Source organism: Molothrus aeneus, chromosome 1 (genome assembly GCF_037042795.1).
Source record: "Molothrus aeneus isolate 106 chromosome 1, BPBGC_Maene_1.0, whole genome shotgun sequence".
NCBI lineage: Eukaryota > Metazoa > Chordata > Aves > Passeriformes > Icteridae > Molothrus > Molothrus aeneus.
This window is the reverse complement of record NC_089646.1, coordinates 16,531,737-16,559,706: the sequence shown is the minus strand read 5'-3', so window position 1 is coordinate 16,559,706 and position 27,970 is coordinate 16,531,737. Positions and strand designations below refer to the sequence as shown.

Here is a 27,970-nt window from a genome sequence, read left to right as displayed (position 1 = left end):
TGGATTTGCACACCAGATCCAGAACCTGCTTGCTCCCTGAGCAGCCATCAGTCCAGACTCCACATGGTGCATCCCACAATGGGATAAAGCCAGATCCTGCTCCTTGGGATAGAAAGAGCAATTAGACAAACAGGGACCTGGATTAAAAGTCTCCCTGAAGTCAAGGGCCAAGACGAATTCTCCAGCACACCAAGACCTCATTAAAACTGCCCGCAGTGTCTGGCCCACAAAGTACATCCAGTGCAAGGAGCGCAGCCCCGCCGCTGTTTTGCAATGCATTACAAAATACCTTGGCTAGCACAAAGAATTTGAGGCTATTTGCTCCTGAAGAGCCAGGTTGTGAAGAGCCTTCATTTTTCCAGCAAAAAAAAAAGGATTTAAGTTGACAGATAGTAACAGAGAGAAAAAAACACCCTGACAAAGTAAGGGGAGATGGAGAAACCGACAAGGTAGAACTTGATCTTGGAGGGTGTAAATCTGTCAATACCCACAAATGACCACAAGGCCACATGCCAGTTTTCACTCTGAGATACCGTAACTAAGACATTTGGCTGGTACCTCACATTGGAAAGAAAGTTTTTACATTTAGAAATGTAAAACATTGTAACATTTAAGGAATTTTGGCTACAGCCCACTAGCCAGCCTTTCCCCAGCCTCAGCTAGGGGATTATTTTGAATGTTGCTTTGCTTTTCGTGCATCTGTTGCCTAAATCAGTGTGGAGGCATGAGGGAGGGACTGAAAATTGGCTCTAGAAATAGTGGTATATTTTAGTGTCATAACTGAGAGTCTTGGCAATCCCTTTTAACCTGAAATGTCAGTGCCATACCAAATGATCTGGTCATCCTAACCTCAATTTCGGGCCATCAGTGAAAGAACAGAGATAGAGTCTCTGACATCGGGTTTCAAGGCCACAGTGAAAAATTAAGAAAAACAGATTTCATGCCTCATTGGAATTTTGCTTTACCTATTTTTGTGTTTCTTTACAGCTATTCCAGCTTCAAATGTTTATCTGATCTCTTTCTGTTTGAATAGTTTTTCATTTTTCCAGATTTTCTACAATGTAATTTACCTCTCCAAATCTCTTCCCTGCTTTAAAAAACTCCTGGTCCTTTTTTTTTTTTTAGCTCACATAAAACTCACTTATACAAGCGTTTTGCATGCTTTTGCTGTTAGGACATATTTCTCCTTTAGCAGATCTAAAGTGGTGATTTGATGCCAATTTAATGCCATAAAGCATAAAAGACCTCAACAGGTCTTTAGTAATCACTGGTAATTTCCACATCTGTCTCTCTATCTCATACCCAAATTTTTAAGTCTGTAGTGAAGCGGATTTAATATCACTGAATCCAACTCTGGTTTTCTGAATAATTAGAAATTGATCTCTACAGATGAACATTAGACAAAGTTTTGCAGAACAGGTGTTTTTAAATGCACTCCCCTTTCTCCTTCAAGCTGATAAAACTCTCATTTGCAAACAATACCTGCAGGTTCTGGACATTTTCTGAATTGCTCTGTACAAATTATCCACAGCCCAGCATTATTCCATGCAGATACCCCTTCAGTCCACTTCTCAAATTGTGTCAAAACCCTCCCAAAATCTTCTCTGTGAGTACACATGGAATATCAGAAGTCTGGTCTCACTAAACTGCTTTCATCATTATGTTTCTGTTATTCACATTACGGACAAATGACCTAAAAAAGTTCAGTTAAACACATATAGGAGGGTTGTTGTTTTTTTTCAAATTACAGAATTACTTTTAAAACCCACAAACCTGCAAAGGGAAATAGGATTTGCTGGATCAGATAAGATCACTAGTTTGTCTCGTCAGGCATGTTCAGTGTGAGCTTTTAAGAAAAGAAAATTAAAATGGGAGGAAGCAATGGTGAATAAAACTAATTTTGCTGTTCAATACTGCATCCATTTTTACAGTATTTTAAGAAAAATTAAAAAAAAAACCTCACCCAAAAGAAAAAAAATCCAGTCTTCTTATTTCCCTAGTTTTTTCTATTACAATCAGTAGATAAATTTTACCATTTTCACCAGTACAAATACAATTTCTTAACCTACTTGAGAATCATCAAACACTGCTTTGGTGCACGAGACTGGAGAGTTTAAATTGTTTGCCACTCATATCAAAATCTTGCCATGGCAAGGAAAATGCATGTGTTTGTGCATGTAAGCAAACACAGTGAGACCCAAACCATTTTCTTTATTTACAACTGACTGAATGGGACTGAATACAAACAAGCTGTTTTTTCACTAGTTTCACCACAGGCATAAAATATTTCAGACTCCAGGACTACTGAGAAGCTCACAGTTTTTTTCACCAGTCATCATGCTCCAAATTTACAAGCCTAACTCAGATGGCTATTACTGGGATGTACCTGCTTAAATCCCTTCCACAGATGGGAGAGTGAACACTGTTCATGCCAAGTTTCAGTCTGGATTGAATTTTTACAGCTGGGTCATAAATTTGCAGATTAAAAAGGTTCTAATGGAAACATGGGTACAACCTTAACTACAGCAACATGAACAGCAGCAAGGTAACTAACACTGCACGAGGGACAGTCTGCACTACAAGCAGAATTTACCAGGATTTACCCAAAGTCACATTATTTCTCCCCAGCAGTGGCGGAAGGAGGCTGGGACATGCAGAAAACTCATGCCAGGTGTGAAGTTTCAATTCAGATGTTTTTCCAGAGAGAAGTGAAACTTTTATGGGCTTGCCATTCCTTTAAGTTTACTGCCCCAGCCAGAATGTGAAAAGTCCAGCCCTTTTTTCCCTTCTGCTCCTACCCTGTCTCGCCTGTGCCCACCTTGTCTGCAGCCTGTCCCCTCCTGGTCACACTTCCTTGCACTGCACACAGATTAGTATGTTAGTAAGGCAGTGGTTACTTGTGATAAAGATTATAGATTTCAAATGTAAAAGCAATCCTTTGGGCAATAAAGAGGTTTGCCCCTGTCATTTCTCTTTCTTCATGCAGGTGCCATGAGCAGATGTCTTGGTGCAGGAGCAGAGTCAGCTGCAGTGCCACAAGAGCCCCGAGGAGCAGAACAGGCACATTTCAGGGTTGGAGCCAGCACACGTCCTGCTCACAACTCAGTGATCTGCCTCCAGCCATGGCTTTGTCTGGTCAAAAGTGCTGACATAAAATTGTGTGTGATTTCTGAGCCACTTCTGATGAGGTGACAGCACACATCTCTGTCTTTGTGTTTTATTCCTTTGTTTTGCTATTCTATGTATAAAATCATGCCATATTTTTAAAGCTCATTGGCATATTGGCATATTTGGAACAAACAGCTGATACTTACATTTTGCTGCTGGGTTTCCTGGGTAAGGGACAGAGCAGACACACCCTCCTTAGTGCCTTCACAAGCATTCTGGGGGACAGCAGCAGTGCCAGGGCCTCTCTGCATGCACACCAAGGCAGAGTGAGGCAGCCAGGCTATGGAGACATCCCTGGGATGCAAACCACTGCTCCTGCCTGGTGCTGCCCTGCTGTGTCCCTGCTCCTTGCACCAGGGCTGCAGCACCCAGGGCTTTCTGCTGCTCTGCTTCAGCTGGTACATGGCTCATTTACCTCATCTATTTATCTCCCCTGAGCCCCACTCTGCCCTCCTCTCTGAGCAGTGTTTCTTTCTGCAGCAATGGCTGCAGCTGGCTGATGTTTGGATGTTTGCAAGGCTGAGGGACCCCTGAATCAGGGCAGAAGCCACAGCAGGGCAGCATGTGAGCCTGGCGTGTCTGCTGCAAGAGATCTGCACACAAATTTGGCTACTGGGGAAAATTCTGCTCAGGCAGTGGAAGGAGAGAAGGAATCACATCCATTTCACTAAATGAGTTTTCCCAAGCTGTAGTTTCACACACTCTTTAAATATCCCTAAATTAACTGCTAATTTTCTAACTAATTTCCCTATTATATTCATTACTAACCATGCAGTCTAGAGCTAAAACTGGAAAACAGTCTGATTTATGACTATGTGCTTTTCCATGCACATAATTTCCTGAAACATTCACATTTTGGCCGGCCCCAGGCTTTAAAACCAAGCATAATTCTGAAGACATTTGGAACAATGGGAAAATGGGGATAAATATTTTTTTCTCTTTGAAAACACCTTCACTAAATGAGTGAAGCCTAAGGTTTGCCAGAAAACAGCCCTTGCTGAAGCCTGGAGCATTGACTAACTCTAAAGAGAAGTATTAAAATATATGGTTGTTAGAAATTGGTGACAGTACCACACATTTTTCCTGCTGTGTCTGAGAGAGGTCTTGGGCAAGCACAGGGATCTGATGCTTTTTGGCCACTGCTGTGAATATTTGCATTGGGAAAATTTTAATGGTCTCGGAGAAACAAAGGCGGGCTTGCTGCACCAGCACAGGCAGCAACAGCCTGTGGCTATGGAAACATGGCTGGTGCCCTGATTTTTTTGGTGCCTTCTGTGATTTTTTGGTCAAATGTTATAATCTTTTCCATTTCAAATCATTAATTCAGGAACATCCCATTCCCTACAATGATAAAGCTGTCAGGAGTCCTGACACGTGCTGCTCTGAGGCAAGCTGATTTGAAGAAAATCCTCTGCAGCCAAGAAGTGGCTCAAGACAGTTTTTACTGAAGCATGTGGAAAACTTGCCATGACATCAACAGAAGCAAAACCAGAAGACATGCCCACAGTCTCCCTCTACTCTGTGGGGTCTCCTCAGCAATTATACCTGATTTATAGAACAGGCACAAATATGCTGCTATTTGAAGCACACCTTATCTGCATAGATGTGAATCTCTGGAATCTTTAATATTTTGGGTTTAAATGGGAAAAAAAGCCTTAAACATTCATAAACTTTTGCATCTGAAAACAAACAGATAAACCAAGAATGCACAGTTTTTGCATCCAGCACCTGTGAGAAAACAAATACTCTCATTTCCAATGAAAGAATGGAGTGGAGAGAAATGGCACAGGAAAACTGCACTGCCCCGAGTGCTGCTTCCCCTCTCATCAGGGCTGGCTCCAGCCAAAGCTCTTCCTTGCTGGCTGGCAGTCCCTGGGTGCCCAGGCTTTTGGGACAGTGCTCTGCCCCCAGCTATTGCTGTTCCCAGCCCATCCAGGGCTCTCTTCCTCCATTCTACTTGAGGGAGATTGGAACTGCTACCTTCCCACAAAAAATATTCAGTTTTGATGAAGTACTGTTTTTTGGGGTCATGTGGAGAAAATCCTGACCCATTCCCCTTGCAGCTCAGGTACTGAGAAATCAAGAAACTAAAGAGAACTAAAAAAAACATTTACTTGATTTTTGGTGTTTGAACTGAAATAAATGCAATAAGTCAACCAAACTAGCAGGGAATGGCTAGGATCTTTAAAGTTCTCAGGTTTGGGCTATCACATCTGGTATATTAAACCTGACGCTTCCCGTGCAGTAAAGCCATTTCCTTTTCTTCTTTCTTTAGAAAAAACAACAGAACAGTAAATTAAACACCATCTTCTCCTCAATTCTATGCTATTTTAGTTGATGAATCAGGTCATGTAATAATAAAATTCCTGCAGAAATACGATCTTAAATTGTAACCTTCAAATTGCAGTTATGTTGCTGTGTGCATTTAATACTATACTTGACATTCACCTTTTACATTTCACTTCTGGATGACATTAGGATCTGCAAAAAAGACCTCCTTCAGCTTTCCCAGGTTACCATTTATTTCAAAGTATCCCCAAAGTTTCCAGCACCATTTAGATCCAACTTGCAAAAGTCACTGCTGTGAGCAGTTTTTGTAGGTCCCTTGAGTTGTGTCTGAAAACAGGTTCCATTGTGTTCATATTATGCTTTCAAATTTTATGGCTTATTTTAAAATTACATGTTAATTTCTAAAAATGTTAAATTGCGAGGAAAAATTGGCAAGGACCACACAAAATCACAGCACTGTTCTGCAGTTTGTGTCTCTCTACAGCACTTCTGTGCATGGCTACACCCTTACATTCAAGTGCTCTGTAGGAATGTGGCCCTGATCCTGCAGAGTGATGAGGGTCTCATCAGAGGTGCTCAGTGTGCTGCAATAAATGACCCAGGATAGTGTTTTATAAATCACCAACTTTGCAAGATCCAAAGGAAAGAAAGGAAGGCGAGAGGAAAGAAAAAGTCAGTAGTAATCAAAACATCAGAAGCAGAGCGCACTCCTGAGTATAAATGTCTAAAAATAGAGATCAAACATCTTCAAAAATCACCAGTCATTCAAGCACTTGTTTAAAACCACCCTCTTTTCCAGCCCTGCAAGTCTTGAGCTTCCTCATTGTTTTTATTGGTTCTGGCTTTTCTACTGTGCTAAGTAACATATAAAGTGAAATCAATGAAAAATCTGCCTACAGAAAAAGGACTCCCTCTCCTGCCATTTCGTCTCTTTTCCTCATGTTTTAATTTTTTCTTTCCATCACTAGACAACAATATCTCAGAAAGCTGGGAATTTTCATTTCCTTGTGCTACAACGATGCAGAACATTTTGTTTCTGCAGGTGACTGACAATAGGGCACTCAGGGAGCACTGCAGCTTGATTGCAGAAAAGTCAGCATTTTAGTGATCCATAAACCAAAGACTGACATTGCCTCTTTAGATTAATATTCAGCTTCACTACAAACATTAGATCTTTTCCTTGTAGATTTCTGGAGTGCTTGTTGCAGTCAAGACTGTTATTTCTGCATGCATTTGTACAACAAATGCGGGTAGACAAGTCTGCTTTCACTTATTCCTGTCACACAGAGAACCCGCTGTGAGTGACTGCATGCCAAGCAGTTAGTGAAAACCAGTTCTCCAACACGGCTTTTTAACTAAACAAAAACACTGAACCGAGCCTTTCAGTCATCAGCTTAAGATGCATATTTGACCAATTATCTATACTTATATATTATACCTGCACCAGGATTGATCTGAACTGAAATTTTCTGCTTTAAGTGAACACACTTGTGCATGTCCTGTTATATACATAAGAATATCAGCTTACAACAGACAGGCTTAGGGAAGGCTGTGCCGTACCCGTGACAGCCGCTCTTCCCCAGGCTGCCGGCACTGTCCGCCCGCGCCACCTCCCGCAGCAGCTCCAGCTCCCCGGGCATGGGGCAGGGCAGTGCGGGCACAGCACCTGCCAGGGCTCCAAGCATGGGGCAGGGCAGTGCGGGCACAGCACCTGCCAGGGCTCTGGGCATGGAGCAGGGCACTGTGGGCACAGCACCTGCCAGGGCTCCGGGCATGGGGCAGGGCACTGTGGGCACAGCACCTGCCAGGGCTCCGGGCATGGGGCAGGGCACTGTGGGCACAGCACCTGCCAGGGCTCCGGGCATGGGGCAGGGCAGTGAGGGCACAGCACCTGGCAGGGCTCCAAGCATGGGGCAGGGCAGTGCAGGCACAGCACCTGGCAGGGCTCCAAGCATGGGGCAGGGCAGTGCAGGCACAGCACCTGGCAGGGCTCCAAGCATGGGGCAGGGCAGAGCGGGCACAGCACCTGGCAGGGCTCCGGGCATGGGGCAGGGCAGTGAGGGCACAGCACCTGGCAGGGCTCCAAGCATGGGGCAGGGCAGTGAGGGCACAGCACCTGGCAGGGCTCCAAGCATGGGGCAGGGCAGTGAGGGCACAGCACCTGGCAGGGCTCCGGGCATGGGGCAGGGCACTGTGGGCACAGCACCTGCCAGGGCTCTGGGCATGGGGCAGGGCAGTGAGGGCACAGCACCTGGCAGGGCTCCGGGCATGGGGCAGGGCACTGTGGGCACAGCACCTGCCAGGGCTCTGGGCATGGGGCAGGGCAGTGCGGGCACAGCACCTGGCAGGGCTCTGGGCATGGGGCAGGGCACTGTGGGCACAGCACCTGGCAGGGCTCTGGGCATGGGGCAGGGCACTGTGGGCACAGCACCTGCCAGGGCTCCGGGCATGGGGCAGGGCACTGTGGGCACAGCACCTGCCAGGGCTCCGGGCATGGGGCAGGGCAGTGCGGGCACAGCACCTGCCAGGGCTCCGGGCATGGGGCAGGGCAGTGTGGGCACTGCCCCTGCCAGGGCTCCACTCGGGGCTTGCTGCTCCTGCCCCAGCACCGAAACTGCTGCCCATGAGGTCACGGAAATTGCACGGAGGTATAAAAGAGGCTGCTCTGCCGACAGTCAGTTATACAGCCTGTCCTTGATCTTTATGTGGGATTTCCCAGTTGCATGAAGCCGAAGTAGCATATGGTCCCGTGTTTATAAGCATGTTAATGACTGAAATGGGAACCTCTACAACCCGTTTTCCTTATAAACTTTAAACTGCAATTTCTTGTTTTTGTTATTGGACGCTGCATGCATACGCTGTTAATTTGGCGCAGGCTGCTGGGACACTCGTGGCCACGCTGACCCCAGCGCTGGGCACACAAAAAAACAGCTCCAGACACACTGATGTACCTGAAATCACGGTCCAGCCCCTAATCAGAACCAGACAGGGTGAGGATGATTTCTTACTCATGATCTGCTACAAAAAGTTACCTTTCCAGGAAAGCACAATAGAGAATTAGTTTAAACTCCAGCGCCTTCCCGTCCTTACAGGCACAACGACCTTGCCAAACATTTCTCAAAAATAAAACATCAATCAGTTTTCACTCTGTGCTTTTTGAAATGCTGATTAAAATGTCTTCATAAATTAAAATGTCTAGTAGGGACTTGACAATCCTGCAACAGCTCCTCTGTGTTAAGAATTAGCTGTTTTGCGCTACAAAAAATTGCAGTGTGGAACTTCTTGTAAGTGGTGATATCTCACTTAAAAATGCACTTGCCACTTTCAGGAGGGTAAGAGTGGTAAAGTCAGCCATACCCTGTTATTTTCTTAACCAAAATGTATTACAGCTATTTTAATGAAAACACAGATACAGGTCTGGTACTGTACTGCACTGAGAATTGCCAACCCAGGTATTCAAATAACAAAGAAAAAACATTTTAAAGATATATAATCCTCATCTATCTCTCCCTACCTAACAATCATGTCGATAATTTCATCTATTTGAAGGTAATTTTCATAAATGGACAATACCTTGAAAATATACCTTGAAAAAATACCTTGAAAGCATACTGAAAATATGCTTTCTTAATGAAAACTTTAATTCCTGCATGTGTAACATCAGAAAATCATTAATGGGACCATAATCTTGTAACTGAAAAAAGCCCATTTGTACCTGTATTTCCCAAGTGTTCACACATATATAGCAACAATACAGTAAAAAAGTCATGTATATATATATATCATATGTATATCATGTGTGTATATATATATATAAAATCTTTTTTTCTTTCTATATACTGCTTGTCTGCTTTCAAAGTGCAAAAAGAATAAAACCGTATCCTAAGAGCTGCTTGTCTGTTCTCAAAAAATGTGAAAATGTTAAAGAAGATATTTAGGAACGGCATAAAATACAATCTCAAGAGGAGTTCCAGCAATGTCACTTAGGAACTTTAAGGACAAGCATACTAGTTTTTAGTCATTCCAGCACAGCTGGTGAATTTACACAGTTACAGTGGGCTGCCCTCAGCCTTCACATTAATGACCATATTTTTCAGTGCAGCTCGAAATTTGTCAAGAAGAACTTAATCCAGTAGCAAATTTATTATAAATTTTAGAAAGTCATTGCATCCATTTTTAGCTTATGGTATAAAGTACAGAAAAACAGAAGTTTACATATCTGAGCTTCTGCATCTGCTCTTGAGTAACTTTTCACTTAAAAATAAAGCTTGGCAGACAATATACTTATAATGCAGACCAAATGCATTTGGTATGTTCAGAAAAAAGAAAAAAAAAACACAAGCAGAGAGAGTTTATTTTGAAACTTAATAATTGAGCTTGCATTACTCTTTCTCTCCACGAGACCCCATGTCTCTACAGGGTCCCCTCTCGTTCTCTGGTCATTCCCAACAACCTGCACACACAAACATCCTCCTAATCCCCACCAACAGAACTCAGCCATGTGGCCCCTCCACATGGACAAAAAACCCCCCAGGAAATGTGCCAGAAAAGAGAGAGCAAAGGCTGCAAACCAGAGAAGTTGCAAAGGCACCTGAACCTGACTGCCAAGGAAGCCAAGGGGAACCAAGTGAAAAATCTAAATCTGTATTAACTTCACTGCAAAATCCTCCAGTACTTTTCAGCAATATCCATCCCTAAAGTGATGCTTCCCTCAGGGTGGTCCCTGGCAGAATAACCTGCCAAGAAAGGCCCAGGACAACACAAGGGGCTGCTGCAATGAGTCAAAATTCTGAGACACTGGTGGAAACCTTCAGAAACTGGGGTGCAAAACTTCATATTTTTCAAAATTAATTTTTTTTTTAACCTAATCTCCCAAAGAAATACAGAAGTTTCACAAGAGGAGCCTTCCAGCACCCCCTGACTCATGGGAATTTAGGCAAGTCCTGATCTTGCCCTGATTTACAGCAATTTATTGGCATGAACCATGTAGTCCCATGTGCCTTGCTCTGACTGGTAACACAGTGGATGACATTACATCACACTTGTATGTTTTTATTGATAAAATTAAAATAATAAACTATGTGTAACCCTTCAAAAAACAGGAAGACAAAGAATTTAATGGCCAAGTCTGTGGCCGCTTAGCTCCGGAGAGTGATGCAGAAATGAGTCTTCACTAATGCGTGTATTCCTAAGAGAAGCATGAGCACCAAAGGGTCACATACTGGACAAGGCACTCTGAGGACAGAAAGGTGCTGTACAACAGGAGAAGGTGTTCACATGCACTCCACTGAAAAACATATGACTCATGTAAGTGTCACAAACAGCCACCTTGAAATTTCAAAGCCCTCTTCCTCCTCCCAGCTGTGGCCCTGGAGAACTTCAGTCCTCCAGTCCTCCCGTATTGTAATAGAATATGCAAGAGTTTTTTCCTTCCTTAGGCTATTCTTTGTGCTGACAAAAAGTGGCCTATAAGCGTAATTTCAAAAATTATTCCCATAGCACCATTTGAAAAGCAAACCAGCTTCATTAGCAGTTAATAACTGCACTTAACTGTAATACTGCAGGTAGAACTTCTCCAGAGAATGAAAGGGTGGACAGGAATTATCCACTGTGATATGAGACGATGGACAGAAGTGTCATAAAAGGCACAATCAGATTACACTTAATCCTGGAGCCAATGTCTACAGAAGATGTCTGTAATAGAAATCACGCAGAAAAATATCCCTTACCTGTCCGATAGACAAAATTGCCTTCTGTCTCTGATGATGATGGAGACACCAGTTCTTCCTCAAATTCATTGGAACTAAATGAACCAGAATGATTCCTTTGCCTTGTTTTTTCCATCATAGCTGCATTAGTAGCCATGACATGTCTCAATGAGTCATTTAGGTAACGATTCAGTAAGCTGCTTTTGTATTTGGGGGGTGACACGTAATCCTCATTGGCACTTGCTTCTGGTCTCACTCCTGTTTTTATTACTGAACTTTCAGTTTTAATCACAGTGTGGTGAACTGGTTTGTTATATCCCCCTTCATTCATATGGTTTCTCGGAGGATTTTCTCCATCTGAAAACAAAAGAACAAAGATATAGTAATACATTGAGTACTTAATATTTAACACGAGGCTTTTTCTCCATGTTTTCTTATATTATAATAAATATAAGGGAAACTAGACAGTAACTTCAGCATTAGACGCTGATTTTCATTTTCTTCTGTTCACACATTGCTCATAGTAGTTCCCATGATTCTCAGATGTTCCAGGTATTCTAAATTAATTAGCTATAGAAAAGTCTTTGAGTCTAATTTGTTCATGAGTAACACAAGACAGGCAGAAAAAAATTGGAAAGTGCCCTAACTCAATGATAAGCATTTAAAAAGCTGTGTGAATAGGCTGAATTATTACTATCATAACTTGAAATTTGGTTTGCCTCAACACTGCAGAATATTTAGGTACATTTGCTTAAACTGTACTCTTTTAATTTTTCTGCAAGCAATCTTTTCAAGGGAAGTGAGTAGAAATGTGAGTACATTCCCACATTTTTCAAGAAATGTGAGTACAGACTGAAATTGGAACAAAGATATTTAAAATTGAGTACAGATTGAGACATACTCTTCTAAAAATTTACATACAGATTTTTGACAATGTTCTGTAGGATTTGTTCCTGTCATTGTATCTCCATGTCACAACTGTCTAAAAAAAGCACTCACAGACAGAATTAATACAAGAATTCTATTAAAAATACAGGGTACTTAAAAAAAAAAAAATCCTGCTTTTGTTAATTTGAGTAAGAAAGAGAATTCCAGTACATCCTTTATGGAAAACAGCTGCTAGCAAAATACGTCAAATAAATAACAGTAATATTTAGTTTACCATATAAGATGCCCCACTAATCAACCATTTAATGATGTATACATCATTAAAGGGTTGATTAGTTAATTACATCATTGCTATAGCCCTTCCACGAAGGAAAGTAACAGCCAAGTGATTTCTCATTTCTTTATACCAACAAATGTAATCAATTTTTTTTCTTTAATGCAGACTAAAGGAATAGGCTTATAAAATGTAATGAACAAACAATTATCTTTCTAGCAATAATGAAATATAATAACACACAGCCACATTGCCACCTTGAGCAACTTACACAATTCTGCTTTGTAGGCTGCACAGTAGCTGGGAGCCAAAAGAGGCATTTAATTCACAAAAACAATAAAGGCAGGTCCACTGGGGATATTTTTTGATTAAAAATTAGAGCTAACTTAGGGTACCTAGTACTTTCTAAATATATTTTAACCAGTTTAAAATTGATAAAAGAGCATCAACAAACCTTCAGAGCACGAGTCATCGCTGCTGACGCTGAGTCTCTCAGCATTTCCCTGAACATATTTGTTGTAGAGTTTTATTCGCAAAGCCCAGCTCAGGTCTGGCTGCCTGACAGTGTTCTTCAGGCGACGTCTTGCATTGGCAAACCAGTTTGATACCTGCACACAAACGTGTCTATTAGCTTCCCTTGAAAATTAGGCAAGTCAACCAACCCACAGAGCCCTCAAGAGTTTTATGTATGCTTCAAGGGGACCACAAACAAGAGAAATATGAACAGCAGTCCACGAAATTACCAATGAGCAGATCAGGAATCTCATACAGGAAGGCAATTTCAGGCTTTCCACCCTTCCCAAGTGTTAGCAAAACCACATTATCACAAGGTTTCAATTAAGGTGTCCCAAATACCAGTTTTATATTAATCTTTTTTTTTTAATTTTAAAGATAAAACCCTGAACTTTTAATATGAACCTTTAACATATTACCAACTTCCTAAATTAAACTAATATCTAATATTCAGGAATTTCCTTTGATATTTATATAGGCTACAATAAAGCTGTTGAACAGAAAACACATTCTAAATTTGTGTATATAAAAGCCCCAAATTTTCCCTTCACTTTTACAGAACTCTTAGTCTGACAAGCCGTGGGCATCAGGAAAGTCTTACACAGAGTACAATGTACTTTGACTCACTGCAGAAATCCACCATTTGCTCTACAGAGAACTGATTTTACAAACTCTTTTTGTTGTGAACAGTTTAGAATATAGTAAAGATGCAATTCCTCACAAGGTGACTACTAAACAATAGTCTGCTTTGTCTTCCTTCCCAACTTCAAAGCATTTTCTAGAGATTGACTTAGCAAAATGGATTCATGTTGGTATCCCTCTAGCATACAGGCTCATTACAAAGTCGGGCTCAATCACAAGCATTTCACAGTGTTTTAGGCACTGAATGAGCAAAAAGGCACAGTCTACCCTTCAGTGCCAGCAGTGCTAATTAAACCACCAAATGCGATGCATGTGCTTGCAGTGACTTTGCATGAAAGCACACCTGAGAAAATACTGGCCTTGATTCTACTGCAACCCAAAAATATAGAAAATAGAAAATACTGATAACTCTACTATGAGCAAGAGCAGAGGCAAGTGACCTGCATTCTAATGATACTTGCTTAATGATAAATAAGGTGTTCAAAGTCCTATTTAACCCTGGCAGGAATAAGTGCATTTTGACATGACCTCTGCAAGAAGGAGGCAGAGTAGCATCACTTGCAAAGGAGAATGCAAAGAATGTTATCAGCCTACAGCCCTGTTCACATCTTTGTGTTGTGAACACGCACAAAGAGAAAGCCAGACTACTGTCATCATATTCTGACCTGGGAACGATCACACCATTTAATTTACATCAACCTGCAAAGCAAGTTCATACATGCTTTGTCAATACATGCTACCCCACCTAACAGAGAGCCAAACTGTAGACCCTAGTGTTGGATTTTGTCCCTAGTTTTGTCATCTGTCTGTTGTAGCTAAGGTTACTGTATAAATCACACAGAAGTATCTGTCTAATTATTCTGGATCAATAATCTCTTCTAAAGTGATTATGAGAAAGATAAACACTATGTGCCTAAAGAAAAAGCAAAGCTTTAGTTCAGAATCCCAGCTAGAACTTAGCAGTGGTGCCTTATGCCTGTCACTTTGATTTGCCTTAAAATCGCATTTACATGAAACAGGGTTCCACTGAAAATACAGTTAGCACTGGATCAGTGCTCAGATGGCAAACATGTAACTTTACAAGCCATGTAGTTTACTATGACAGGTTAGAAAACCAAAACTGTAGCTGGCAAAGTAATTCTAATTCTCTTCTGAGGCTACTTGCTTGTAATCTTCGTATTTACACAGTAATTTTTACAGTAAATGAGATAGGGTGGGCTGGAATCCATGCACTTTTCTAATGTTGTTAGCAAAGTCACACCAGACTGCTCAGGTGAAGCAGCAGTCACCTGCTGCATGACAGTGTAATTCTGAAATCAAGTATTTAACAGTAGAGATGGATCAATCCAGCATCCCAATCAACAGGATTGCAGTTACTGTAGCATTATACCAAACTGACAGCTTTCCAACCTCTCACAATAAAGATTTCATTATGCTTCATTCTATTACATATTGAAATTTTTCATCAGTGAAGTGCCATTTACAGAAAAGATAGGGTAGTATTAGTGTGATTCATACATAAAAGCAATTAAATTTAGCAAGAGTGATTTCTGCATGGTACTCTTGGTTTATTTTGGGCTCATTCTTCCCATGCCACTGCTTTGCTTTCTGCATATCAATATGAAAAGATGAGTCACATTTTAAGTCTTCTGCTATGAGAGAAGAGAATAGTAGTATTTGATCATTATTTCATAATGACATAAATATATTGCACCTTGTCCTCCTGCTCTTTATGGAGCAGATGATTTTAAGTGCCATCACACACCACATACAAGACAATCAGGGGATCAGGCCCAGCCAGCACAGCTTTGTGAAAGGCAGGTTGTGCTTGACCAACCTGATCTTCATCTATGACAGGGTGACCGCTTAGTAGACAAGGGAAAGGCTGTGGATGTGTCTACCTGGACATCAATAAAACATTTGACAACATTTCCCACAGCATCTTCTGGAGAAACTGGCTGTCCATGGCTTGGATGAGTGTGCTCTTTGCAGGGTAAAAAAGAATGTTGGTGAATGAAGCTACATCCCCCTGTTCACTGGTCACCAGTGGTGTTCCCCAGGGCTTGGTACTGGGAGCCAGGTATGTTTAATAGCTTTATCATTAATCTGGATGAGGGGATGGAGGGCACCCTCACTAAGTTTTCAGAGATACCAAACTGGGTGGGAGTGTGGGTCTGCTGGAGAGCAGGAAAGCTCCACAAGGGATCTGGACAGGCTGGATCCATGGGCCAAGGCCAGAGGCATAAGGTTGAACAAGGCCAAGTGCCTGCCCCGGGTCACAACAACCACTGCAGTGCCACAGGCTGGGGGAATTGGATGGCAAGATGCTTGCTGGAAAAGGATCTGAGGGTGCTGGTTGTCATCAGCTGAACGACAGCCAGTGAGTGTCCAGGTGGCCAAGAAAGCCAATGGCACCCTGGCCTGGATCAGCAATAGTGTGGTGTCAGAGATTGCAATCCTTTGGCATATGATCTGGTTTGCATCTTAATTCAGGCAGAGGCATTTCTAACAATTTTAAGAACTGGACCATAACATGTGGCCAGCAGGACCAGGGCAGTGATTGTACCCTTGTGCTTAGCACTGGTGAGGCTGCAACTTGAGTGCTGGGTCTAGTTCTGGGCCCCTCGATTCAGGAAGGACACTGGGTGATGGGTAGAATCCAGGGAAGGACAATAGAGTTGGGGAAAGGTCTGGAGCACAAGTCTGATGAGGAACAGCTGAGGGATCTGGGGGGGTTTAACCTAGAGAAAAGGAGGCTCAGGGAAGATCTTATTGCTCTTTTCAACTACCTGAAAGGAGGTTGTAGGTGGGGGGTCAGTCTGTTCTCCCAAGTGACAAGTGATAGGACAAGAGGAAATGAATTGAATCAGGGGAGGTTTAGATTGGGTATCAGGAAAAAATTCTTTACAGAAAGGATTGCCAGGCATTGGAACAGGCTGCCCAGTGAAAGTTACCATGGTTGAGTCGCTGTCCCTGGAGGTATTTAAAAGAAATGTAGACAGGGTGCTCAGGGACATGGTTTAGCAGTGGACTTGCCAGTGCTGGGTTAATGGTTGGACTCAATGATTATAAAGGTCTTTTCCAAACTAAATGACTCTATCATTCTGAAAGAACCTCAAGTCAGCTTTTAGAAGAGAAACCTTTAACAAAAGCAAGAAGCAGCAAACTCACTCTAGGAACTCTTATCCCAAATGTAATTACAACAAGGTCCATTAAAGCCTTGGAAGAAAGGAAAGTTAGTCAAATCCATTTAAGAGATTTTTAGGCTTAATCTATGATGTGGTAATCTCTAGCTGCTTTCCAACTTTTGGACACTGGTGCATGTTGCTGGAAAATCCTGATTTCTAAGACATCATGAGAGTCAACACCTCTGTCACTCTTCAGTCTTGGACACCCTCCAGGGGTGTGGACTGGAACAGGCTGCACGGCTACAGGCTGGACCAGTCAGCACGCTCACCCTGACCTCCACCTGCCTTCTTCCAAGACAGCAGTTTTACCACTCATTTCAACCAGCCCCAAATGTTACATTGTCTATCCATGTGGTCTTTAAAAACCTGCGTGTCCACTGCTGTAGGTCCCACTCACAAAGAGTGCCAGTTTGCAATACGCTTACCTAAACCATTGCAAAAAGAAATTACCAAAGCTGCCAAAACCATCCAACTTTTCCCATGGTTCCAAACTGTGTTACTGTGATCTCCAAAAATAATTTCAAAAAAAACAACAAAAAAATTATTTAGATAAAAGCCAGTGGGAAAGTCTTTGTCACATAAACCTCCCAAGAAGTATCTTGAAAAAACACATGATGAAACTCACTATTCTTGTAAAGTAACAATCCTGTAGTTCTTTGAGAAGTAAAAAGACAAAACCCAAGGGGAACGATAATAGATGTGCTTTCCAGCATTCATTTTTTTACAGCAGTTCAGTTGTTCTCTAAGAGCATCAGGTACTTATATCAGCATCATGAAATATTGACCCTCTGGCTTTACTTCTGAAGACACATCTTCAATTTTATTGTAATTTGTTCTGCTTCAGTGCTTAACAGCAGCCAAACTTTCAGAAAGAGAACAGACATCAAGTGATTCACCTCCTCCAGTAATCCAGATACGCCTTTATAAATCTGAACATTATTAAATCCATAGCAGCACATGACTGATATACAAATCTTTGTATTGAAAAACCTTCTTTCCAACAATACACACATTCATATTTCTTCCTGGAAGGAATATACTGCCATTTTTCTTTTTTATTTCACAAGAACATCTAAACCAAAATTTAAAATAAAATAAATCAAACACTATGGTAATAATACAAATGAAAATGTAGCATATTAATAGGACAAGTTATTGGATTCTGAATTGGAATCTAATTGGAGTAAAATATAAAATGCCTTTTCAAACTATATTGCTTTTTTGGTTTCCTGCTTTGGCAGTTGTGGAAGTAGAAAACTTTGGACTGCTGGACTGAAATCTGCAATAACATTTGCCTTGAGGACTCCCAAAGACCTTGTTGGCCTGCACAGGAGTAAGTCAGCCCAGAATTTGCCCCAGGTTTTGCTACTACTACTTAAGAAACAAGATGATTTATGATCCCTGCAAAATCCTACCTCCTTGAAAGAGTCTGACATTTCTTCAGCACTGCAGTCGGACATGCATCTGCAACAGTCTCCTCGCTGTCCCACTGCACCCAAGAACAGTGGGGTAGGCCAAAGTATTAGTAAAGTAGAACAAATTAATTTAAAATCAGCCAACTGAGTGATAGAAAAACTAATGAAAATAAAGCTGTGGAAGATTTGACATGCAGATACAAAAGTTATTAGTCATTAGCATGTCATTAGTTTGTCCTAATAACAAAAGTTAAAAAACAGGGATTGATGTTCACCTCTTTGTCTCACAGAAGAATTGGTTTTATCTATGCCATGGTTCTAAAAAAATGCTCCTTTGGATAGATGATACATACTGGAATAAGATTCATTAGATGAAAGAAAAGCACAGGGAAGAGAGTATGATCAAAGCACAGGGAGGAGAGTATTACATCTGGATGATCAAAATTACTGTGACCACCATCATCTTCCAGGCAGCCTCAGAAGACCTTTTCCAAGGTCGTCAGTCAGGTGAAAAACAAAAAAACACCCCAACCATTCATTTTCTTAGTGGGATTTTGTCAGAAACTCAGAAAATCAAAGGGACATCCAACAGTATCTTTTGCCTTTCCTATGGCTTGTGACGACAAGGTGTCAGCACATGAGGGATGCTGGGGAGAGGCAGCAGCTGTCAGCAGACAACAGCCTCCACAGGAGGGGAAAACTGTGGGAGCAAACACCACGGGACAACACTGAGAAATGTAAAAAGTGTAGGAAATATGAGACAGGTCAGCAAATGGGAAGGTGTTTAACCCAGAGGAAACATCCTACACTGATTCCTGGTTCTCCAATGATGGCCAACAATATTACTAGATTAGAAAAACAATTTATAGACAACCCTGGTTGACGCTTTTGCAAAGTGCCCCTCCTGGGACAGATGCAAAGCTTTCCAAAAGACCCACAGCCCAGTCCCAAGCCTGCTCTTGGTTACACCGCTCATCTGAAAGAGCACAGCCTTCAGGAAAGCTATTTCAGATGTACCCAGTGTGACTGGGACCACACCCTGCCATGCTCTCTCTCACTCTTAGAGAACAAAAATTTTGTACTGAATTACAATCTTGTTCTTTTTGAGCATCCAAAAAGTAGGGTGTAGGGTGTGTGTTGTTTAGCTCTTTGTGGCTCAGGAATTACTGCTAGTGCCAGACATATGTATTTACATCTCATACAGATGCTATCGAATTCCTGGATTAAAAGAGCATTGCACAAAAAAGATGAAAAAAACACCTGGGATTTCTCTTTGATGTTGTGCTTCTGTAAATGAAGATAGATAAGCCTGTTTGCACAGTTCTTTCAAATATTACAGTTCATAGAACAAAATTGGTCAAATTCAGCTTCAGCATAAATCCACTAGTCATAGGGGTCCAACAGAGCTAAAAGCAGCCCTCCCTGATTCTTTTTAATTTTATTCTACACTTTATGTAGATCATAAAACTCTATGGAGAAGCGGCCATGGCTCACTTGATGCCTTTATAAAGGCTAACACTTCTTGTTCCCATCAGGATTTATCAAAGCTGCCAGAGAGAAATCCTGCAAAACCCCACCAGTTCTTCTCCCTTCGCTGTTCACTCCGAGGCATTTTTAAAAGAACAGCAGAACTCCTCAAGATGTCATTAATGTGAAAGTGTCCCAACACATATTCTGGATATATGTTTTAAATCTCATGTAAAAATACAGGGGTATTCTAAGAGCCATAGTCCAATAAAATACTCCTATTGAATTGTGCCATTGAAGGGATAGTGTTTATGTAATCATAGTTTAAACCTTTCATGTATATTTTTTAAAAGCAAGACAAGTTGTTTTAACTGTATCTTCCAGTTATAACTGGCATTTTCTGAGACATTAATATTATTTTTGTCAAAGCTATAGTGTTTTTCCTAGTGCAATAGTTTCATAGTGAGGTACTGAAGTGTAAAAATTTCCCATTTTGCCATTACTAGAACTGAAGTTCATAGTACAGGTTTTTTTGAGGGGGCGCTCAAAATAATAAAGCTGAATTACCACCTGTTTTTTTCTAATACTTTAGGTTACTTTGATCTCTTTGTGCTCTTTGCAAAGTGACACATAATGTGTTAGGCAGAGTGATGAGGACCCAATCCTGCAAACACATGGGTTTCATTTTACACACCTAGCAGTAGCTTGCAGTAAGGAAATTAGATTATTCACAATGCATAAATCTTTGCAGCATCCAGACCTGAGATAGCATCGCTTGGCAACTGATAGCATTTAACCACATATATCAGTAGAGTACCAGATGGCAAAGAGAACAAAGAAGTGAGATTTATAAACATTTGCAGCAAAATTTATGCCTCTTACAGCAAAACTGCCAGGCACTTCAGGGGAGAATTACCTGAGAGCAAAACAATTACTCCCCATGTCTAACTATATTACAATGATTATTCCCGCAAGACTGTGTGTGCTGAGCCAGTGCACACAGTGTGTATGGTAACACTGGTGTCTGTGCAACAGGTGATGACAATTATTATCAGAACAATATAACAGTTTCCATCCTACCCCCTTTTCAAAAGGGAAGAGTAGCTCCCTGAAATTTCCTAAACAATTTCTATTCTGTGCTGAACTCTCCCATGACTGATATTTTTTACTTGAGAATTTTTAAAGACTAAGCAAAAATATTTTCATCATATTTATGAATGAGATGAAAGGATGAGGGCATCTATTCCTAGAAGTGCAAGCGCACACTTTTTGCTGATTGCCTTTAGCATTTCTCCAGCCACGATAGCTAAGATGTGGCAATTCTTATTTGAGAGAGACAGTCCTGCTGGGGTGGGGAGCCCAGGGGAGAGTGGAAGAAGGATGTGCACAGGACCCCTGGTCTTGCTGGCTGCACCGATGCTCCCCAGTACCCAGCACTGTCCTTTGCTCAGCTCTCAGAGGAGCTTTGGCAGATGCTGTCCCCATCCCTCCCGTCCATGAAACGCCTCGGAGCGGCTTTTAGAGGTCGGGGTAAGTGGTTCCCTTCCTTACCTGCACCAGGGTCATCTGGGAGCCGAGGGCCAGCAGAATCTTCTCCGTCTTGGTGGGGTATGGGTTGTCGCGGTGCTTGTAGAGCCACTGCTTGAGCGGCCGCGCCATGTCCTGCAGCGCCTGCCGCTTGTGCCGCACCTTCCCGCCGCTCTGCCGCGCCCTGCCGCGGAGAAGGGGCGCTGAGGAGCGGAGCGGCGGGACACCTGCCCTCTGCCCTCTGCCCGTGCCCGGCCCCTGCCCGCTGTCCCGCCTGCCCCGGGCTCCCCAGCGCGGGCGCGGTAGATGCGCCCCGTCCGAGGGGGCACCCAGCTCGGGATGTGCCCAGCCCCGGGCTGCGCCCTGCCCGGAGAAGCCGAGCCCAGTCCTCGCGGGGTGCTCGAGGATTTCCACAGCCGCAACCGTGGCTCGGACGACCACTCAAGAGAAGGTGATGCCAGCAGCTCCCCGAACTCCCCGTGCAGGGTCTGGGCGAGCGGACTAGGAGCTGGTGAATGGCCGCGGTGATGCTGCGGGCCCCGCGGGGATTTCAGCGGGGCCAGGGCTCCGTCGGAGCGAGTGTCCCGATGTTTTCGGTGCTCGGCACCCGACCGGACTGTGGCCGGTCTGTCTAGAGAGGGGCTTTCCAGCGCGGCCAGGCCGCATCTCGCACGGCCGGCAGCGCATCCCGCAGCTGCGGTGCGCGTTACCCCGGGGCCAGCCCAGCCTGATTCCCCCGCCCGGGTTTATTTCCTGCTGATGCTCAAAAGTTACCCGCGGCACCGAGCAGCTCCTGGATCATTTCCCCCCTCGGAACCGGCGGCGAGCGGTGCTCCTGGAGGAGCCGGCATTCCGCTCCCAATGCCGCCGGCAGCGACGCGAGGCAGCCCGCAAAGCCCCGCGCCTGCCGAGTAACAGCGTATGCCGAGGGAACGAAACCCGGGTTCCGATTAAAAAAAAAAAAAAAAAAAAAGGAGTCCCTCTGTAAATAAAAGCCTGCAATAAAAAGTGAGTGAACAACATCGGAGGAATGCTGAGGAAAGCCCGGAGGCGGGCTGGGGCCGGCGGCAGCGCTGCGGGGCGGAGGGGGCTCCGGGCGGCGCTGGGTGCCGCTGCCGGCGGCAGGGGGCGCCCCGGGGCCGGGCTGGGCCGCGCCGCCGCCTCGCCGGGTCCCGCGGCTGCCCCGGGATCGGCCGCAACAACATCCCGGTGACACAACACACACCTGCGTCCTGTGGGCCAGCAGCGCCGGTAAAGCTGCGAGCTGATGCAATCGCTACGGTGGAAATTGGTCAGCACAAGCAACTCCCCCGGACTCCGCGGTTTCGCAGCCGCCTGACTGCGCTCCTCGATCTTTACTTTGTAACGCTGACCCGAAATGTCTGGTCAGCGCACGCCAGTTCAACCCTCCGAGCTACGGCTGTCAACACGCCAGAGCTCGCACGGCCTCTCATCACCTTCTATTTCACCTGCTCCAGCATCAATAAAAAAAAAAACCCTGACCCCCAAAAAACCAACAAACCCAAAAAAAAAAAAAAACCAAAAAAACCACCCCAAAACCGGCTTCGGGCGGCTTAGCCTCAGCTGCCGTTTTTTGCAAACCCGATCCTAGTATCACATTATCGAGCCCCCGACTGGCATCCCGCTAGTCCGATCTAAATGCCATCCCTGGGAACGCACGGACAGCGCAGCTCCTTCCCGCCCGTTCCCTCGGCGCGCTGCGAGCCCGCGGAACGGCGGAACAAGTGCCGGGGCCGCGCCGTGCCCGCCGCCCCAGCCCCGCTGCCACCACGGCACTGCCGGACGGGATCGGCCGCGCCGCCGCCCCGGCCCCCAGGTCTCACACGTCCCTCCTGGCGCCTCCGTTTTGGAGACTTTAATCAGATGAAGCGCCCGAACAAGCCGGTGGGGCTCCGGTGTTCCCGGTTTGTTTCTGTTCGGAGGCAGAGGGGAAGGTCAAGCACAGCAGGACAGGAGCGCTCTGTCTGGTATATTCCAGCCCAGCCGGACGCCCCTGCATCACCTATTGCCGGAATTTCCCACCGTAGCTGTGGAATGAGAATCCCAGAAAATACGAACCCGGGGCCGCGGGCAAAGACCCAGTTAGAAACCCATCTCGCAACCCCAAATCGGCGACGCGGCGGCCGGGAGCGCAGGGCCGCCCCCGAAGCCGGTGCGCGGCGCGGAGACGAGCGCACGGCATACCCCGTCCGCCGGTTGCGCAGGCTGAGGCTCTCCTTGATGGACGGGCTGTCGGGGAGCAGCACCTCGGCGTGGTGCGGGCCCTCCACCACCCCCACGTAGGACCGGCCGCTCCGCTCCCGCTCCTTGGCGTCCTCCTCGAAAAGCACCTGGCCGCTGAGCTTGCTGAAGACGATGGTGTTCATGGTGGGGGGCTGGGGGCCGCCGTCGTGCTGGCCGCCGGCTCGGAGGTGCGGGGGCTCGCTGTGCGCTGCGGGGAGGCGGCAGCGGTCACCGGGCAGCCGCGCCGAACCGCCGAGACCCGCCCGGCGCGACCGGCGGGGGGGCAGCGCGGAGGCACCGGGCGCCGCCTGCCCACCCACGGGGGGGGAGGCAGCCCGCCCCTCCCACGGCCCGGCCCGCTCTCACGGCCCCCCTCCCAACCCCGGTCCGCTTCCTCGGCCCGGCCCGCTCCCACGGCCCGGCCCGCTCCCACTCGCACCTCGCCGCCAGCCTCCGCCGCGCTCTTCGCTCTGTGTCGCAATAGTTCGGAGCGCGGGTTTTCTGTCGGCTTTGGTGTTTCTGTCTCGCTTGCTCTCTCTCTCTCACTCCTTTTTTTCCCCCCTTTTCCCTTCCCTTTTCCTCCCTTCCCCTCCCCCGGAATGATTTTCCCCTTCCCCCTCCCCGAACGGGGAGGGAAACAAATTGTTTTTAACGACCACCAAATGCGCAGAGCCGACGCCCGGAGGCACGGCCGCCGCGCAGCCACTCTCCCTGTCGGGACTGCCGCTCCCCATGGCCGGGGGAGTCACGGCTGGCCAGGGGACCCCGGCAGCCCCAACCAGGGCACGGCTCCGCCCGGGCAGAGTGGCGTCGAGGGGCGCTGCGTGGAGGGGCGGGAGGAGTCCGGCCAGGGGCATCTGAGGGTACGGCAGTGCACCGTCTGGATGGGGGAGCCTCCCGGGGAGGGCGGCTGAGGACACCGGCTGGTGTCACGCTGACCGCAGCAGAGACCCCCGTCGGGGGCGCGAGGCGCAGCCACAGCCCCGTGCCACCCATTAACACCGGTGTTTAATGATGCTATGCCAGGAACCATCTCTCACCACGCTTCCCCGTCTTCTCTTGTGAGTCGTGTGTCCCTCCTACAAGCGCAAGGGCTGTAAATTAGCCCGCAGCCCAAGCCGGGAGACAGCCCGTTGCCTTTAGCATCCCGGGCGCGCTCCGGCAGAGACACGATGCTCAGCTACCGGCGATGCCTACGGTCGCCCCCGGCCCGCTCCCTCGGGTGTGCCCCTGTTCCCCGGCCCCGCCGCTCCGCACCCCCGCACCCCCGCAGCCCTGCGGAGCAGCAGCCCGGCCCCGCCGGGCTCAACGCTTTGGTTTTCTGCGCGCAGGAGCGAAGAAGATGGCCACAGTCAATATTTACAAGGATGTAATTCAGACGGTATTTGACCGCCGCGGGTGAACGGGAGCAGCCGTCTGCGCCTGCGGGCCCGGCGGGACGTGCGCGGTGCGGATCCCCCGTGCGGGCACCGACCGCGGCTCCCGCTCTCCATGGCACCTCTCTGTCCCTGTCCTTGTCCCCGCAAGCGTGGCCCCAAAGTACCTGAGCCTGCATACCGCTACCCCTCGTATCCCCGCCCGCTACCATCAGCCCAGCCGCTCCCTCCCGTTTTCCTGGGCTGCAGAGGCCACCGCGGAGGGAGCGCGGATCTCCGCTGGCTCGGCGCTGCAGCGGTGGGGACGGAGGGGGCAACATGCGGCGCTCAGAGGACCCCCGGCCCCGGGGCTCAGCCGCTGTGGGGTCCTTGCTGGGGCTCACCCCCGTCCCCGCACCCCGCCGTCACCGATGCGTGACGTCACGGTCACCCTCGGTGACGTCACACACCCACACGCATTGGGGAAAGGGTTCCTGGAAGAGGGGCAGCTTGGCGTCGGGATTCACCGACCCGATTGTAATTTCTCCATTTGCTGATGGGAAGCAGGGAAGAGGTTGGGGCAGGGCAATGCATTGAAGATGCCCCAATGTCCAATGAGAAAACTTACTGTCCCCAAAAGGGGAGGAAAAGACAGGAACAACTTGCTGCCAGTGCCCTGCTGAGAAAACAGAAGGTCTAAAAATGTAAACAACCACACGAGTGCTCCTGTGCAGGCTGTGCATCTTGCACTTCCACAGATTTTGGGCAAAGCCCTGGGAATGCTGCGCCTCAGGACATGACTTGGCCAGAGCATTCAGGAACCATTGGAGGAGAAGCAGGCACAGGGGAGCAGTGTGGGGCAAATGCCTTCTGTTAGACTGAGCTAACATGCTGATTAGGAGCTTCATGCAAAACATGCATCTCTGATCATTGCAATGCTTAGATGAACTGTTTATGACATGGGAAGCATTGCTATAATTATGTCACAGCAAAAAGAGTCTTAGAAAGTGACAGGTTTGACCAAAATCAAGCTCCCATGGGAAGGTGATCTCAGTCGTTCACAGTCTCAGACAATTGTTTGCTCTGTTGTCATCCCACTCTCCTCTGCAAACCCCTCTAGCACAGCAGGGGTGATCCTCTCTGCTAGGTCAGGTGCAGGTTCTGGCTCCCAGAGCCTGAGGGGAGGTGCAGATGGGGCATGGCATGTTTCTATGGGCCCTGCAGGCTGAGGCAGGCTCTGGAGAAGGGGCAATCCATGCACTGGCAGGTAGTGAGCACGTGCCCTTGGAAGAGCCTTCCCCCTGCCTGTCCACCGTGGTGGAATGCATGCTCATTCCCTGTGGGGTGACTCAGGAGGATCTGGGAAGGCAGAAATATTCCTGCCCTGTGTCCACTGATGTTGGTGCTGCCTGGATATGGGCTTGGAGGATACTTGCAGAGTATGTGGCTGTCCTCAAGGACATGTGTGGTCTCCAGGAGTGGTGGAAATGTGCACTGCTCACCTGCCTGCCTGTCCAGAGCTGGGCAGGGCACGGGCAGCCAGGGCAGCAGGTCACTGAGGGCCTGGTAGATCCCACACCCACACCCAGAATAAATCACAGCAGCAAGAGCTGAGGGAAGAAATCACCATTTGGAAAGCAGTTCTGGAACAAAACAAAAGCGTGTGTGGGGCAGGCATTACCAAACGTGGTGAGGCAGTGGCAGGAGCAGTTGGCACTGCGGCGCCTCACAAGCCTCTAAAGCAGTGAGATCTCCCAAATCATCACATGTAAATCTCACACACGCCCGCCCCCTCCATATTTTATTACATAGATCACAGTTGGAAAGCTTAAATGAAAACAGTGTTTCTATTTCCAGAGCTTGTTTAACATCGTGAATGTGATACAAACTGTGGGCTTCATGTTTTTAATTAAGGTTTCTTACCCTTCCATGCACGGAAAAAGAAGTCAACAGTTGCTGGCCGCGTACCGCGGCCTGCAGCCGGCTCCCTTGAGGATGCAGCACCGGCTGATGGGAGCTCTGTGGCTCCCCTGCATCCCACAGTGGGACAGGAGCCCGGGGCACAGCAGGGCTTCAGGCACCTGCCAGGCTGGAGCTGCAAAAATCTCCCTGCCACTCTTTGCAACACTCCTCTATTGGCCCATGCTTGTGTGCCAGCTCCAGACAGCTGGTAGGCCAGGCTGGCATGCCAAAAAGGGGCAGCAAGGCACACTTCCAAGGGATATCGTGCAGAAAGAGCCTAAAAGCGGTGCTTTGGGTCTTAATGTGTCCCACTGGAGGAGCCAGGAAAAAATCAACTGTGCTGTCAAGCCAAGAGGAGAATTTGCTCCTGAGGCTGCAAGTGATGGAGCTCCTCAGTGCCAGGGCTGCTCCAGCCTGTGGAGAGGCTGCAGCCCAGCCCTGCTGCCTGGGGTGGGCAGCCATGCCACAGATGGCACCACTGGGGCTGGCTGTGAGTGCTGATCTGTCTGCTTCCCCCTTCTCCAGCCATGAGGGGGGAAAACCCCAAACCAGTTCAGTAGAGTTCCATCTATGCTCCTAAATACAGTTCTTGTTTCTGTTGTCCACTTCAAGCAAAATGCTGCTTTTGTCTGTTGTTCTGGTTACTTTTTATATGCTATCAGCAAACATTTCATTGGTGTTGCATTCTCACAGCTCCTCCCTCCAGCTGCAGATTCCTTCACAGTAAACATACATGTTTGAAATTCAAAGAGTTTCCTCATGTTCCTGGCACTCTCTGTGCTATGGCAGGTAGGGTGGCTAAATAACCATGGCCATGTATGTTGAAAGGCCTGAAGTTGTGTAGGTGAGAAATTGTTTTTGATTATGGCAAATGGGGTGTTATCCAAACTACAGAATAGCCACACTGGCAGGTAAAGCAGCTGCAGAGAGCTGTTGCCATCTCTCACAGCAGGTGAATCACTGCTGACCAAAGTCCTGAGGCACATGTAGACAAGGATGACTGTGCTAAACCATGTTGGCTAATAGAGTTTGATCTGCTTCTGCAAGGAGCCAGAGATGGCAGGGTAGCTTTAGAACTGGCTCTTTGTGCTCAGTCTGGTAGCTCCCAGATCACTGGAATAAGATAACATAGGGATGAAATTAAGTCTTGTAATGATGAGTTTTGTTAAGTAGAATCCTAAGAAAGGAAGAACTGCCTCTTCTGAAGACTCTGCTGGACCAGTTCTTGCAGTAGCCTTACTGTCTTAGAGCAGGGAAGGTCTCAGGGCTCCATCTTTGGTGTCAGCAAGGTCATCATACTGGGCATACAACATCTGAGAGGGCGTGCATA

General features: G+C 46.5%; 1 protein-coding gene across 3 annotated transcripts in view; it reads right to left on the bottom strand.

Annotated features, from left to right (window-relative positions):
• The window catches only part of MKX (mohawk homeobox), a 50,601-nt gene extending 26,718 nt beyond the window's left edge, over positions 1-23,883 (bottom strand). Inside the window, exons 1-5 of one of the 3 annotated variants that reach the window (XM_066559846.1) lie at positions 23,763-23,883; positions 23,285-23,531; positions 21,104-21,263; positions 12,782-12,935; positions 11,187-11,522 (exon numbers count right to left, since the gene is read on the bottom strand). In XM_066559846.1, the coding sequence (XP_066415943.1) occupies positions 11,187-11,522; positions 12,782-12,935; positions 21,104-21,263; positions 23,285-23,466 (832 nt within the window). In that variant the 5' untranslated portion in view covers positions 23,467-23,531; positions 23,763-23,883. The remainder of the gene's footprint in view (positions 1-11,186; positions 11,523-12,781; positions 12,936-21,103; positions 21,264-23,284; positions 23,532-23,762) is intronic. The other 2 variants (XM_066559934.1, XM_066559776.1) reach the window with 2 other exon arrangements.
• Between the last annotated feature and the right edge of the window lie 4,087 nt (positions 23,884-27,970).